The following is a 14665-nucleotide window of genomic DNA, read 5'->3' as shown; positions in this document are numbered from 1 at the left end:
TCGTAAGTACGTGTAACATAGACAACGATTAGAAACGTGTTGGTGGTTCAAATGTAGGTAAGCGTCGATCTCCTATCGCGAGGAAAGGAACGGGAAAGAATGGGTCCTGAAAGCTTTTTTCAATCGAGTGATCCACCACCCATGGCTTGCACGTTGAATCACGTGGCGTGCTCATCGATTTCGCGGAGAAACACTTTCAAAGAGAAACTTCCTCTTGGGAAGAATCGAAGTTACAAAGTAACCTTTTCATCAGAGATTCGCCAGCCACGTTTCCGCGCAGCACTCCTGAAACTCCTGAAACTTGGATTAACGAAGGCTAATTGATATACATTAATTTGGTGTCGTTGCAAAAACGACGAATACCAGATTCCAGGCTCGTTAAGCGGTGTTCAGAGATACGTAAATCAGAATTATCGCAAATCGACGGACGGTTCAATGCGCAATTAATCATCAGCAACGCCGATATCAACGCGAAATTTCGCAAGCGCGCTCCATCCAGCTGGCGGCTACAATCAACACGATTCAGTCGACGAGAATTTATTGGACGCCGAGGACAGAAATTCGTTGGAAACCGCGACGATTCGCGAACCACGAAGGGGATACAATTTTATTCCGTGTGCGCTCATTCTCAAACTTCGCATCTTACGAGATTGTTTGCGCGAAAACGAATCGATCCGATAGAACCGACGTTAACCCGATATTTTGGAAACGACGTTCGCAGCTTTGAACGTACGCGAGCGTGATAGCTAGATTTTTCAGTTAATTCGAACGATTTCCTGCTGCCATACCGGCAACCTTCGAAGAACGTGCTTTAACGGCGTCTGTCAGCGGGCGTTAATGCGTTCTAACGGTGGTCGTAGTGACAGGGAAAGCGTAAATCGTTCGATGAAATTTCACGATAGCATCGCGTAAAAGCCCTGTTGCTTACCGTGCGCATATATGTACGTGTATTTTATACATCGGCGACAAACGTCACGTGTAAATAGTAATTTTCAGAAGCTTTCCCCTATGACGGGACAAGGATATCCTTTTCTATCGGAATATTTCACCTCGCTACGAGACCTGATCACGTTTAAGGAATGTACAAGGGGAACATGACACGAGGAAAGTGTAGATGAAATTTGGAACCTTCCGCTGAAATTTAAACATGAAAATTTAGTGCGGAAAAGATATTCGCGAAAAGAATAGCAGATCCAGCGTGAGAATCATAGGGAAATCGTTTAACATGGGATACGACGTGGATTCCAATCGACGCGTACTTTTACATTATTTATATTCCGTCGATTGTAGTACGTGAATTTAAATATCACGAAAATGTTAATTTTATTTCCTGGATATAACTTACATTTCGTATGTCAAGAAGCAAGACAATTATTTGTTAGCATACAGCATTATACGGAACGAAAACTGGACCCGAAGTGAACGTGTTGACGACTAATATTTTTCGCCTTTTGTATTTCTCGTAAAATGCACAAGGTGCAAATTGCTTAGATTATTCTAAGTGGTAATTGTAACTTGGATGTAGGAACGTTGATGTAGGAAATATTTTTCGGGTAGCGAACTTTTGTATTCTCTGGATCTTCCATAGACGAACGACTCACGGAATCTCTCGTTGGTTCTTTTCAGAATTTTTAGAGCATGTTGCAGCCAAGTGGCACAACCCACTTCCATTCTTTGGTCAGGTGATTTTAAATTTCGTTTGCTCGTATCGCTCGACTCGTGCGAAGTTCGTGAAATTCTCTTCGAGTTTCGTGGAACAAACGATCGAACGATTTCATAGATCACCCAAGATCGAGTAACGTTTCTCTTCGAGTCTTAATTTCGAAAAATCAATTTCATCGAAGATCCAATCGTTCTGCGACTACGTGACACAAATCGGACGAAAGGAATTCCAAAAATCATATAAAATTTCAGTTCTTATCGAGGTAGAACACGGATATAACTTTTTCTAGAAAGAAAATATAAAATTATAGAAAGAAGTATACTCGTTTGTCTAGCTTTCACGAATTCCTTTGTTCTTTCTCTCTCATCTTGCGTAAATATATAAAGTGTTGATCGATTAATCGTTTCCTAGATAACTTGGATCAACGATCAGGTTCTGCAGAAAATCAAAATACGCTTTAATTTAATACCTTAGAAATTGAATCTCGCGATTTGTTCGGGAACGTCATGGCTGAGATACGAGATTTTGGATAACGTATACGAAGGATATACGATGTCAACAAATTCTCTTGCAGGGAAATAGCTTCCCTGCCATAAATTAGCCTCTGTGCTCGTTAACCCGAAGCACAATGCCCCGAGATAGTGAACACCACCAGAGCGCGCTTTCTCTTCGAATAAATTCAAAGTTTCGCCGTAACGGACTGATTGAGCAACTCGTTTAAAAGAAACCCCTTTCCTATCTACGCCAGTTTGATCACCACAACAATACGGAAGTTCTTTTTCAGCTAGGAACAAGCCAAGTTAATCACGACACCGATACCACGAAACTTGGACTCAATCGATCCTCATCGCACTCAGCGAGAAAACACTTACGAATTCTCTTCGTAATCGTGCCGCCAACCAGCTACAAAGGCCGCAGAATCTTTAATCATCCCCGTACAATGCTTCTCACAATGCTTCGTTTAAATAAACGATCGTTATCGACTCGATGGATTGTCAGGATCGAAACAACTGTAATTAGGTCACCGTGTGGTATTACAATCATAGACACAACGTCGTATGCTTGTTCCGCTAATTAGATTCTCCATCATCTACGTGACGATGACGGTCTACTACGACGAACGACGTCTTCGAGCTTCGAAATAATCAACGATTCACAAATAATAAATTGACGCGCGAATAAAATTATTTCTCGACGAGAATTAATTAGAAAGTTGGAAAGTAATCGAAAAGTGTAATTGTTTTGAAATTGCCGCGTCCACCAAACGCAATTGGAAAGTTTCTGTTAACACGTCGAAACGAGCACGAAGGGACCTTAATCGATTATTCGCTCGCATGACCGCAGTTCTGGAAACGTTTCGCAATAGTTGTTTCTCATTGTTAGACGACTCGTGATAAGTAGGAATTTCGAGAGACTCCAGGATAGAGAGGAATCGATAATGCATTTAATCACGGTGTTCGCGTATCGAAATGGACGTGCTTCTTTCGCAGTGAAACCATTGAGAAATGGATGTTGCAATCGCGTGTTTCGTACCGGACCGAATTAAATTATCTTGAAATAGGATCGTAGCTGAATTACGGGACTACGTAATCCGTGGTGGGTCAGGGTGCTGGACTTCGACTGAAATCGCGGTTTCCTCGGTGGTCAGGTACGCCATGTCGTGTTTCTCGTCGTTAACGCCTTTGTTAACGAGCTGGAGGATTTTATTTCACCGCCGTGGAAATTCTTCCCTTTATTTTCCCACCTTCCTTTGGATATTTTCTCGTTCTCGGAGATTTTCTCCTTCTTTCTTCCGTTTTCTTCGTCTTAATCGCTTAGCAGGCCGATTAATTAACCGCGTAAGAAATAATTAAAAGATAAGAGAAGGAACGGAGAAAAACTATGGCGGTGACGCAGATGAATCGCAACTGAAAGCTTCGCTAATGAATTACAACGTCGCTTTATATTTTTTTCTAATTAATGGACGCCATCTATTAAGCGGCGGAACATCGATGAATTGCTTTGTTTCGCCGCCCTTCGCTCCTCATCGTCCTGTGTTACGCGCCCTTGGCTTCTCCCCTCTTTTCGATTCGCTACGAATGGCCCTCCACTGTTATTGTTCAGGTGAGAAATTGAAACGAACAAACGGTAGCGCCGGAGGTCGTTCGAAACGATACTCGTGGTTACCACTTAACTCATTGTACCCGAGCTCGTTTTGTGTTCAAAGTCGGCTGCACAACGAATCGACGTTCGCAGCCTGTCGGGAAAATATTTGGGTAGAAAACTTTGATCGGTATATTTTATATATGTAACGTCATCGTATTTTCATTCCATGAAAATTCATGCTACGTTTACGTTGAGATTTATTTGTCAAATATATTCGTGATCATAGCGTATGTTTTCAATGAATATCTAATTGTCTGGCTTCAAAATGCACGAGTGCAGTCAAAATAGCTGTGTCTCGTTACAGCGCTAATAAAATTTTCAAATGTTTCATACGGCACACATAATATATTCATGTAAGGTTTTTATACAAATATCAAAATATTTTGCGCGATCCAGCAAGAAAAAGTTATAATTCATCGGTTTCGTTCTTAGACAAAATAGACGCTTGTTGGATTTTATTGAATTTTTATTAAAAACAATGGTTCGTCGTTTTATCCGCCGCTGTCCGATTTGCTCCGTCGCTCGAGCAGAATGAGCAAAAACGATAGGATAAGGAGGCTTTCGTTAAGTCGTATTAAACGCAGCTCGTATTTTTCGACTAATATTCCGCGTCACTCTTCATAACCGTAATTTACGAGCAGCTGGGAGTTTAAGTAACCATGGAAATATGGCCTTTCCACGGTTTCCTTCTCGTAATCCGACACATGGACCTTCTAACCAATCTGCATGGACGGCATCTCACCCATAAGGATAAAAAATCACAGTGGTTGGTGAAATAAAGGGATCAAAGTCGACCGTAGATCTGCGAGGGAAAGGTCCCCGAAATCGATCCACGCTCGAAGCTTTGTCCGCAAAATAGCCGCAACGATTTGTCGTGGCGATTGCTCGGAATAAATTTCCCAAGCGATCGCGACGCTTTTCGAAATTTATCTCCGCCACTGCATAGATTTATTTGCGAAAGAAGGGCGGCGTGCACACGCCGCTACCGCCAACGAAAACGTTGCGTCACGCAGCTAAATAATCCCGCCGGCGGACCAAACAAATAATTCTATCTTGCGAAACTTGTCCGCTCGAATGGGACTCGTTCAACGCTACTGATGCGAACCTACGTATTTATTGCTATTAGCAGTAAAACTTAATAACCACCCGGCAAGAAACCGTCGCTCGAGTGATTACTGAAGAGATGAGACGAAGAATTCGCGGCTGAAGGAAGGTATTTATCGAAGAATTCGTTGTTCGTCGTGAAAAACCAACGAAAGTCCAGTCGAAGAATGCGAGTTCTCGCGAGTGGTTCCTTTCACGCAGCTTCGTCCTTGGATGAGAACGCAGGATTCTCGCGGGATGCTCGCGTATCGTAAGCCAACTTGGAAGAATCCGCCTTTCGTATCTCGTTCTTGCTCGTCCCGTTTCTGCAGATCATCTCATTGGAAGTGGCTGGCACGCTGATTACTTCTGTCAGTTGCATCGCTGTGGCGAATCGCAACGCCTGAAAGCAGAATCGAGAGATCGTCAGCGCTCTGCGAAACTTGCAAAGCTATTCAGCGGTATGCACACAGGGGACTCACGTGTGTTCAATCGTGTTTCGTTGATGAGATCAAGCTATTGACGTACGTCGCGTGAAACAGTGTTGGTTGAACAAAGAGAAGGGAACGCAAACAGGTCGGTGCACGCGCGTAGGGCAAAGGGTGTCGACTACAATGGTCGTTGAATCACTCGGCAGTCGAAACCTTCCTTCGCGGTTTGACGCCCAAGAGAATGTTTGAATCGCCAAGCGTGAATTAGGGGATGACGAGAGTTTGACGCGTTCAGTGTTCTCCTTTGTTGGTTTTTTCAACTTTTTCATTTTTGTTATCTAATTGCTATTATTACCCTTAAAGGAAACAATATCTTCTAGCCTTGTAAAGTGTTAAACGAGAAACGAGGAAGATGGAAAAATGCGAGTAAAAGTTGGCGCTACGTAAAACAATTACGAAGAGAATTCGATAACTTTGCAAGGTTCTTAGAATAATTCTTTTGTGAGAGATGGAAAGTTACAACCTTCGCAGACTCGCAAAGGATCTGATGCAATTAGTTTCTTGGGCCGATAGAAACGTGTTCGAGGCGAATTCATTAAAAAATTGCATTTTTCGCAGTTTCTTCGAGGCTGTACTTGACTACAGGAAAATCCGCGCAACTAGCACCATTTTCAATCCTCGTAAATTGCGAATCCTGACTACGAGTAGATAACCTTGTTTTATGTTATCAACTAACCTTGTTCCAGTTTAGACAGACTTTCTGCGCACCGCTTAGCCCCGCTGTTTGTTGCTTATTTTTATCTCTTCGTTTTTCACCGTTTCCGTTTAACTGCCCGATAAAGCTTTCCTTAGTCGATGTTTCCGCGTTCAAGTCGTTTAACCACGTTCTACTCTATGGAAATCGGCCACCAGTATTAGATACAATTCGTTCTAACAATGAATTTCTTACACGTCGAAAAAATACATTGCAAATACATTTGTATCAGGTTGTCCGAAAAGTTTCTTTCCTTTTATAAGCAAATAATAGACGCACAATGTTTTTTTTTGTTTCATATTAATTTATTGAATTATGCACGAATATAATAATAGAAATAGAACGAAATGGATCATACCTAATTCAATAAAATAATATAAAACAGAAATTATTGTTCATCTATTATCACCTTATGAAACGAAAGAAACCTTTCGGACGACCTAATAGTATTTTGAACGGGTACACGACCGCGTATATTCTAACTTTTATCTGTTATGTTCGGCTGTAAAAAATTATGGTTGAGCGATCTTGTGTGAAATCGCTGTATCCCATTGAAACGCTTTGGTCGATGTGAATTCAGCGATGTGAATTCAGCGGACAATTAAACGTAATTTCAAATCGAAAAGTTATCAAAAAGCTTTTGCTATCCTGTCGGGCGATAGTAAGTTTTTTATGAGTAGGTCGGATAGGATTGAACGTTCGTACTTTCTACCTATCTGGCATTTAAATATACATATTAATGTTTTTATTGAAAAAGCTACAGCATTTCTATCGATCAAAGCGGAACTTTTCTGTTTAGTCGCTAAATTTGATGTTTATTTGAAAGTAGTATTTTCTCGAGTAATATTTTACTAAAGTTTATCCTAAATAACCAGCAACCACACAATTTAACAGAATATATCGGTAGTTGAAAGTGCTATAAATTTTTCGAACAACCTGGCACAACGACCAAAAGTTCGATCTCGTGGAAATACAATGCACCACATAGAAAAAGCACAGCGGGAATAGAAATTGCATCCATCGAGGTGAATTTTTGACCCGCTGAAAACCAATTTCTAGAGTAGATAAGTAAACCACGAACATAAAACGTGGAAAATAAAATCGAAAGTATTTGCAAGTAACGCAAATTGTTCGGACCGATAAAACATATGCGTTTTTAACGAAGCGCAACTCGAAAATACCGAACGAACAAACGCCATTGCGCGATGTACAACTCAAGTGCAATTTGTTGCAATGTCTACGAGTTTTAGATACGCAATCGTCGAACGATGCAGCTTCGTCGTCGAACTTGAAAAGCGATTCGCACGGGGCCGATTCCTGGGCAATTCGATTAGTTTCTGCGCCATCAGCCGCGCTACAGCCACCCACGTGACTTATTACAAGATTAAAAGTAGCCGAAGGGCGAAAAAACTTGTCCAATTGCGAGGCTGTCTGTCGCTCGCGCAAACAGGACCCTCTAATTCGCTGCCATCCCGCTTTTTCCGCACTCTCGAAACGACATTTATTTCCGAACTTCATCCCCATTCAATTACGCGTTTCATCCTAGTCGTTTACGGAGAGTTTCGTCGCGCTCGCTTTCCACGAAAATTGAACGGAAATTCGCCAGTGGACATTCGGCTGCAATTCGTCGCTACGTCCTCGTTAAGAACGTCGAGGACGTGTATATTGCATTGTTGATGACAACGTTATATCAAACTTTAGGCGAAATGAAATTAGAAAGAGTGAAAAAAATATGTAGATGTGATTATAAAACTGTTCAGCCAGTTTGGTACTTGTTGGAATATTGTGTCGAAAATCCTAAAACGGTACAGGATTAAAACGAAGAAAACCCAGGAGAAATCCATTCTTAACAAATTATTGTTCTACTTTGCTTTGAGAATAAACAAGATTGAACAAGGAAATTTATTTTTTAAGAATTAACAATCGGTATAAAGTCACTCTGGTGACCAAAGGTTTTGTGACCGCCTGTAAATTATAAAATTCCACGCAACTCAAATTTCACGAAATAAGATATTTTTTACCAGAACTTTGTTACTTCGACAAGGAACAGTCGAAAATTGTTTAAATTAAAAAAGAATCGCTTCCTAAAGTACGAACAGTGAACGAAGTTTTTGGTTCGACGGGAGTTTGACTAAGTTTAAGCAGTTTGATGGTTTAGGAACAAGCGCCAAACTTCTGTCTCGAAAGACAAACGACCGGGAGAAAACATCACACCAATGTTTGAAATCATTTCGGCGAAAAATCGAATAATCATACACTCGCTCGATTCACTCAATTACTCCAGTCTTTTTCGCCTAATTCAAAAGTATCGAGCCAATCTTTTCGACTCATTGGCGTGCATAATCGTTTGCCAAGTGGTGTGAACTATTGCAGTCTTCTATTCTTATTAATTCAATTGTTTCGTTAATTGTAATTTTCTCTAAATTTTTACGCTCCACAAAATATTAACACGTCAAAGGATGAACGTAATCTCCAGTTTTCTCGTCCCGTTCTATCAAAAGTTAACAATGAGTTTGGCAAAAGTTTGCTACGAAAATTCTATAGAAAGTAAGAAGATGAACAAAGAACGCGTGCGTAGTGAATTCTCCAGTTCACCGTAAAATTTGCCCCAGTATTCGGTATTCGTCGAGACTGCTGTAAACATTTAACGAAGCCATTGGCAGTTGTCCAATTCCGCGGAAGTTGACTTTCGTTGGCTGAATACGGTTACTATGCGGTTATAACTTAAAAGTCATTACCTTTCGTCTATCCCTGTGGGCAGAATACAGGATCCAGATAATGTAGCACACCATTATTATGGCCGGTATGCTGACACCAGCTATGGTGGACGCTTCCCGTAAGAGCGCATGATGCACAGCGAGTAGCATGATTGCCAGCACAGCTCCACCGGCGACGTATCTTCCGGTCCGACGCCGTTCCTCCTATCGACAAATAGCAAATATTCAGACGACGTTATAATTAGACTGCGAATTTTTATGGAAACTCATATGTTTATGAATATAACTAAGAAAATGAAACCTAAACGAAAATTTGTTTCTGCTGCCAAGAGTTTGTAATATAACGAGCGTTGTACTTTGAATATTTCATGTATCTCTGCATCTTGTATGCTTTCTATGTATATCTGCAAACTTTTCATAAATTCATAAAAATCCGCCGACTATTTATGATTCTTCCCACGACTGTAGGTATACGTCATATTTAAATAGCGATCGCTTGAACACCTGCTACAACGAAACGTTAAAACATTACTGGACTGCGGTTATTTACAATAAACGAATAAACATGACCTGGCTTCGTTATATACGATATGATAATATCCATAATGTGCACATTAATGTTAATCAACCATAATGTGTACAGCATGGTTCACTGTTATAGGTCAATATTAGAAAACAATTCTTTCTCCTTGAGTTTCTGTGATGGATAAGATTCTTGTAAGCGATGTTTTGCTGCACTTTGTCCAAAGATTCTTTCATTAGTCTTTCGCATGTCCCGCATGGAACTTTCGCGATGGTTCGTTTAGAAACGTCCCGATGTAAAGTGGATGATGATAAGATCGGTAACAGGAAGATGTACATGAACGATGCGATAGAAAGGTTATGGTGCAGATTCTCGAGGAAAGATACTGGCTTTGATGCTGACAGTAAATCTATGAACCATGGTTGATGAAATGGGAACAGTGACGCGCTTGAAAGCAGAGTAAGTACGTCTCTGGAAACGGAGTTGTAAAAAGAGCTGGTCTCTTGAAACAAAATCGTATTAAAGTAGTATTGTCCAATTAACGCGCTCGCTGTTATTATTTTTGTAATTTTGTAAATTTTTGAGTCGATGCATTTTATAATAAACAGATTTAGGAAAACAAGCAAAATGGTAAGCAGGTTGAAACAATTGGCTAAACCAAGAATATTTCTGATAAAAAAGGTATACTGTTGAAGATTACCTTATTTATTAAAGTAAAACTGTTCGATCTTCTATAATAAACATAATTCAAAAAGTTAATGATCCGAACAAAGACTTTCTAAATTGGGTTCTATATCGAGATGTATAGTGATATTTCCATGACAATGAACGTATTAATGTGCAACACGCGGAATTAAAAAATACATAGATGAAGAAAGGTACGTAAGCAGCAAACGTAAAGTAAAGATCTTCTTCGGAAACTGCACGGAAGAATCTCTGACGCGCTTGATTCTCAAGATTCAACGAGGTCAGAGGATGGTTCTACGAATAGAATAGGAGAAAACCACGAGTACAGGAGTTCGGACAGTCGGTATTAAATTTTGGATAGCGGTGGCTAGCGGAAGTGACAGCTCCATTTCCATTCGTGCGACGCCGATGCAATTTGACCTGTCGCGGAGCTACTTTGCATTCGGTGCGCAAATGCGTCCATCCGCACCATCACTGATATCCTGACGCGTTTTCCTATTATTATCGTATTCAAATCGAAATATCGCCGGATATACACAGACGGCACGCTCCGCCGCTGATCTATTTTGCCGTAAGTCGCGCGCAAGCGGAGGCGTGCCTCGTAGATATCCAAACGGTCGTATCACATGCACCACCGATTCTGAAATGTGTTTCGAGGATCGAATTCCCGACCATTCTTCCCATCGTTTTATTTCTTGAACATTTATTCGTTGAATGTACTCTGACATGCGATGCCTTTCTGGCATAGTTTCCTTTTAATAATTTAATTTGGTTTGAAGAAACTGTTCTTTAGATGAAAAAACAAAAAGAAAACGAACAGGAATCTAAACTCGATATCACTCGGCTCGCTTTTCATTAAATCTTCGTGTAAGGTGGATTCGATGCACGAAATATCTCTAGTAACGTTCGAACACAAAATTGCGCAATATTTCACTTTTTTTGGTAGTTTGGTCCGGTTTGAAGAATCGTTCCTGTGAACGAAAACAGGCGATATAATATAAGACGGCCTATGTTGCAAATAGTTATTGGTTTAATCGTAACATTTAGCGATATGGAAGCGACGACGTCGGTCCTGATAGAAGCTACAGCTGGTGCGAAAAAGCAGCGAAAAGAATTATTATAAATAAATGTTTAAATAGAAAGAGTTAAGCGGGGAAATGGATAACGCGTTAATATCTGTAACTGCGTAATAAAAAATATTACATTTATACTTAACAAGTTTCCAAATTGGGTAGAAAATACCATAGGGACACGGTTTCCCATTTCATCGCAGCGTATGACCCGCTTCCGTACGACTCGTGTTATGCGAAAGCAAAGGATTAACGTTAACAATGCGACTATTCCTGTATTTTCATTTGAGAGAAACATTCTACATGGAGCAACATGCGGAGGATAGGGAAACCAAAGCTTTACAGACTAAAAAATATTGCCACGGTTAAAATATTACGTTCTAAGAGCTTCGTTCGTGAAATTACGTTCGTGCTATATTCGCGTCTGCGGTGAAGCGTGCACTGCGTCGTTCTCTTCTGTAACATACAAGTACGAATGGACTAATTTTTCATTCACGAGCGAATGTTAAAAAAAAAAAAAAAGCAAAATTCGTCTTACAGAATTCACATTCATAGCGTAACGTTACGATAACCAGATGGCTGTCTAGCAAGGGAGATTTGCGTTCGAGGTTGCAGAGAAGTTTACACGGATCGTTGGAAAAGTTGAAGGGATCGAAGTAGGACGCATGGGACTGGAACAAAAGTCGAATGGAACTGTACTAAATTTCGAATAGCGAAGTTGCGGGAAAAGGTTCGTGCCCAAACACCTTTCACGAAACCTTTTCCCTCGACTCTGCTCTTTCGAAATCACCATCCCGCTAATAATCGTTTGAAAATATCGTAACTAACCGAGGTTGCAACAGTATTGAGGGTGTCCCTTGAAGAAGACTCGTTCGATCTGAGAGGCATGGTCCTGACAATGACATAAATCAGCTTCACCGACAGATTTAAATAATCCTCGGGGATAGGAAGGTCCCGGTGGATTCGAGCTTTATTCTTTCACGAACATAGATCATCGATATTCCCTTTTCGCGATTCAATCTCCCGGTCGTTCTTCTCGATTCAAGCGACAACATGAATCATTGCCAGCCGAAGGACACCTTGCAGCACGACCAACACTCTCTTGCCGTGCATTTTATTATACACGGTATTTCACTTGTTTGGTATTGCAACTGGTTTCGTTTTCTTTTCTCTCTCTCTCTCTCTCTCTCTCTTTCTCTCTGCGTTCGGTCGACAATCGTCGAAAATTTTTACGACGGTAGGTACGCCTGAAGAGATGCCAAGAATTTCGCAGCGAAATTTACGGACATACTCGCCGTTAAATTAAACGTCTCGTATTTACGGCCGCTGTGGTTTAATTAGAAAGATTACGACGGTCGTAGTTTAATTAAAAAGATTACGACGAACGGGAAGAACGCGAGGTCATCGTGAAAAGTCTTCGAGTCTTTCGTCTCGATTCATCCGACATTCATACGCTGACAGATGTAATCACTTTGAAACAACAGACTGGACTAGCAGAAATCACCAGCGTTGACTTCTTGGGTCAGGTCATCCCTTCAGATTGGTCGCACCACGAAAGAAATGGCTGTATCACGATTTACAGCGACTACTTGGACCACATTCGTCCCCTTTGGTATAAAAGAAAGGATGGAAACAAAAGAGGAGAGTAACGAGGGTCTACAGTGGTTCACCAAGTTCACGATAGACGATCACGACGGACATCTCGCGTGCACTGGAAGCCGTGCGTCGATCCTCGCGTCGAATGGGATCGATGGTAGGTCGAACTGGCGCGAGAGAGCTTGGAAAATGAGAACGAAGAGGCGTTCGAAGGAAGATGTATCGGGAGAACAGTGCCAGCCGCCCATTTACAACGTTACCCGGCACAATATAAGCCAGGCAAGCTAGCTAGCATAATAAACGAATAACACGATGGACCAACACACCCACGTACATAGACGTTCCTCTCTCAAACATGGCGCGCTGCGTTGCTCGCGGAACCGATCGACGATCGAAGGTAACTGTCTTTGCCAAAATTAGACGTTTCTTTTCTCTGCTGCTTTACGATCGTGCAGGTCGAATACCTTTGGTAAAATTGCTATACGAAACAGTTGCACGTTGCGGAAAATAAGCTTTGTACGTGTATCGTGTCGTAAATTGACGAGCGTTGCGATGAACCGCCAGATACTCGTCTTTCAATTCGTTTTTACATTTTATAGGCATTAATGTACGCTAACACGTTGAAACGCAGCGAACTTGACGGCAAACCGTGTTACGTTGAAATCGAATTAGCCTTGTTCCCGTGGTCCGTGAGAGAGTTTGGAACGGAATGTTGACTCCCGAGCATCTGATTGGAGATGCTCGTGAAATTGAATGCTACCCGCGCAAACCATTCTATCGCAAATTCTGTTCCACGAACCTCCGATACTACTCGGTGCAACTATTATAGGTAGCTTTGATCAAAGACAAGAAGCTTTCGCGGATCAAGTGTTTCGATTTTCCATGCTTACGTGTCACGATATTCGATATTGAATATCTCTAATTTTTATGTTCTCCGTGTTTATATGCGAGACAATATGTTCGACGTTAGACATCCGAAATTGTTTTTCGTTTCCTAATATGTAACGTCGTTCAGAATTATTCGAACGAGTTCGATAGTCGATGGACATTGGCTCGAACGATTTAAACTTAAAACGCGTGCAATTCCTATGCCATGTTTGTAGTGTACTGTACGCGTGCTATGCTTCAACGAGATATAAACTACCGGAGAAGAACACGATGAATCATATTTTCCATTTTTATACAAGTCAGCAGTTTTACGAATACAATGCACGCCGTGTGTTGGCCATAGTCGTGTTCCGATTCAAATTTCGAACGACCAAGAACCGGAAAGTGGTAGAAATTGACGATAACGAAGAACTGTTGCTTAATTTTTGTTATATCGGAGGTGAAGTCAATTCTAAGAAGTCTGTCCTCTCAATAATTACGAATTCAATTTTTACAAGGTCAATGTTTGAACGAGAAAGAATCGGGAAATGGTAGAAATTGAAGCGATCGTAAGCCAGCCATTTCGTTAAACCGTCGTCTTCTGAAATACCCGTCGTTACGTGTGGTTATCGTGGCGGAGTCCGTACGAACGTTCTAATGAAGAAATAAAATGGCTGTATTCGAGGGACCCACGAAATATCTCGCGATCAAATAAACGACTCATCGTGTGCCGTTTCATCTGAACATGGCAATAAGCCCGGACGATATTCGATCAGTTTTTTCCATCTAGCACGGCCTTACCTCATCGTCTGTGGGATGACAATTACGCGATTATGTTTCCGTGTATCCTTGCCTTCTTCCCGGTTCGAAGCGTTGAAGAAAAACTCGACATCTTTATTTGTTTATTCCGTGACCTGGAGACCGCTGTTACGCAAAAAATAGAATTTAGCGAAACAAAAATATTCTAAAGAAGGAGAGGTGTATATTATTGTGCCCTTGAATATAAATTATGTTTTGGGTTACGAGGTCTAGGAACAAAGGAACTAATAGATAGATTTCTATTTATGTTCCTTGTAACCTTTAGCCAAAACTATAAGCTTAACTTTTTTGGTAATGTCCTTTTGCTTTA

General features: G+C 41.1%; 1 protein-coding gene across 1 annotated transcript; it reads right to left on the bottom strand.

Moving 5' to 3' along the window:
- Window positions 1–4031: 4031 nt before the first annotated feature.
- LOC122566385 lies at window positions 4032–12802 on the bottom strand. The gene is made up of 3 exons (XM_043723559.1): window positions 11902–12802; window positions 8815–8997; window positions 4032–5294 (listed from the first exon to the last, which is right to left on the bottom strand). Exons 1-3 carry the CDS (start codon window positions 11959–11961, stop codon window positions 5106–5108), a joined length of 432 nt encoding a protein of 143 aa, XP_043579494.1. The 5' UTR covers window positions 11962–12802; the 3' UTR covers window positions 4032–5105.
- Window positions 12803–14665: the final 1863 nt, after the last annotated feature.

Source organism: Bombus pyrosoma, linkage group LG3 (genome assembly GCF_014825855.1).
Source record: "Bombus pyrosoma isolate SC7728 linkage group LG3, ASM1482585v1, whole genome shotgun sequence".
NCBI classification, from domain to species: domain Eukaryota; kingdom Metazoa; phylum Arthropoda; class Insecta; order Hymenoptera; family Apidae; genus Bombus; species Bombus pyrosoma.
This window is presented reverse-complemented; position numbering and strand designations above follow the sequence as displayed.

Excerpts from the sequence above, each read along its gene's own strand:
- LOC122566385 (XM_043723559.1), bottom strand. The coding sequence starts at position 11,961 with ATGCCTCTCAGATCGAACGAGTCTTCTTCAAGGGACACCCTCAATACT. Across the intron at positions 8,998-11,901 it reads TCAATACTGTTGCAACCTCG|GAGGAACGGCGTCGGACCGG; the intron begins GTTAGTTACGAT and ends ATTTGTCGATAG. Across the intron at positions 5,295-8,814 it reads CCCACAGGGATAGACGAAAG|GCGTTGCGATTCGCCACAGC; the intron begins GTAATGACTTTT and ends TTCTGCTTTCAG.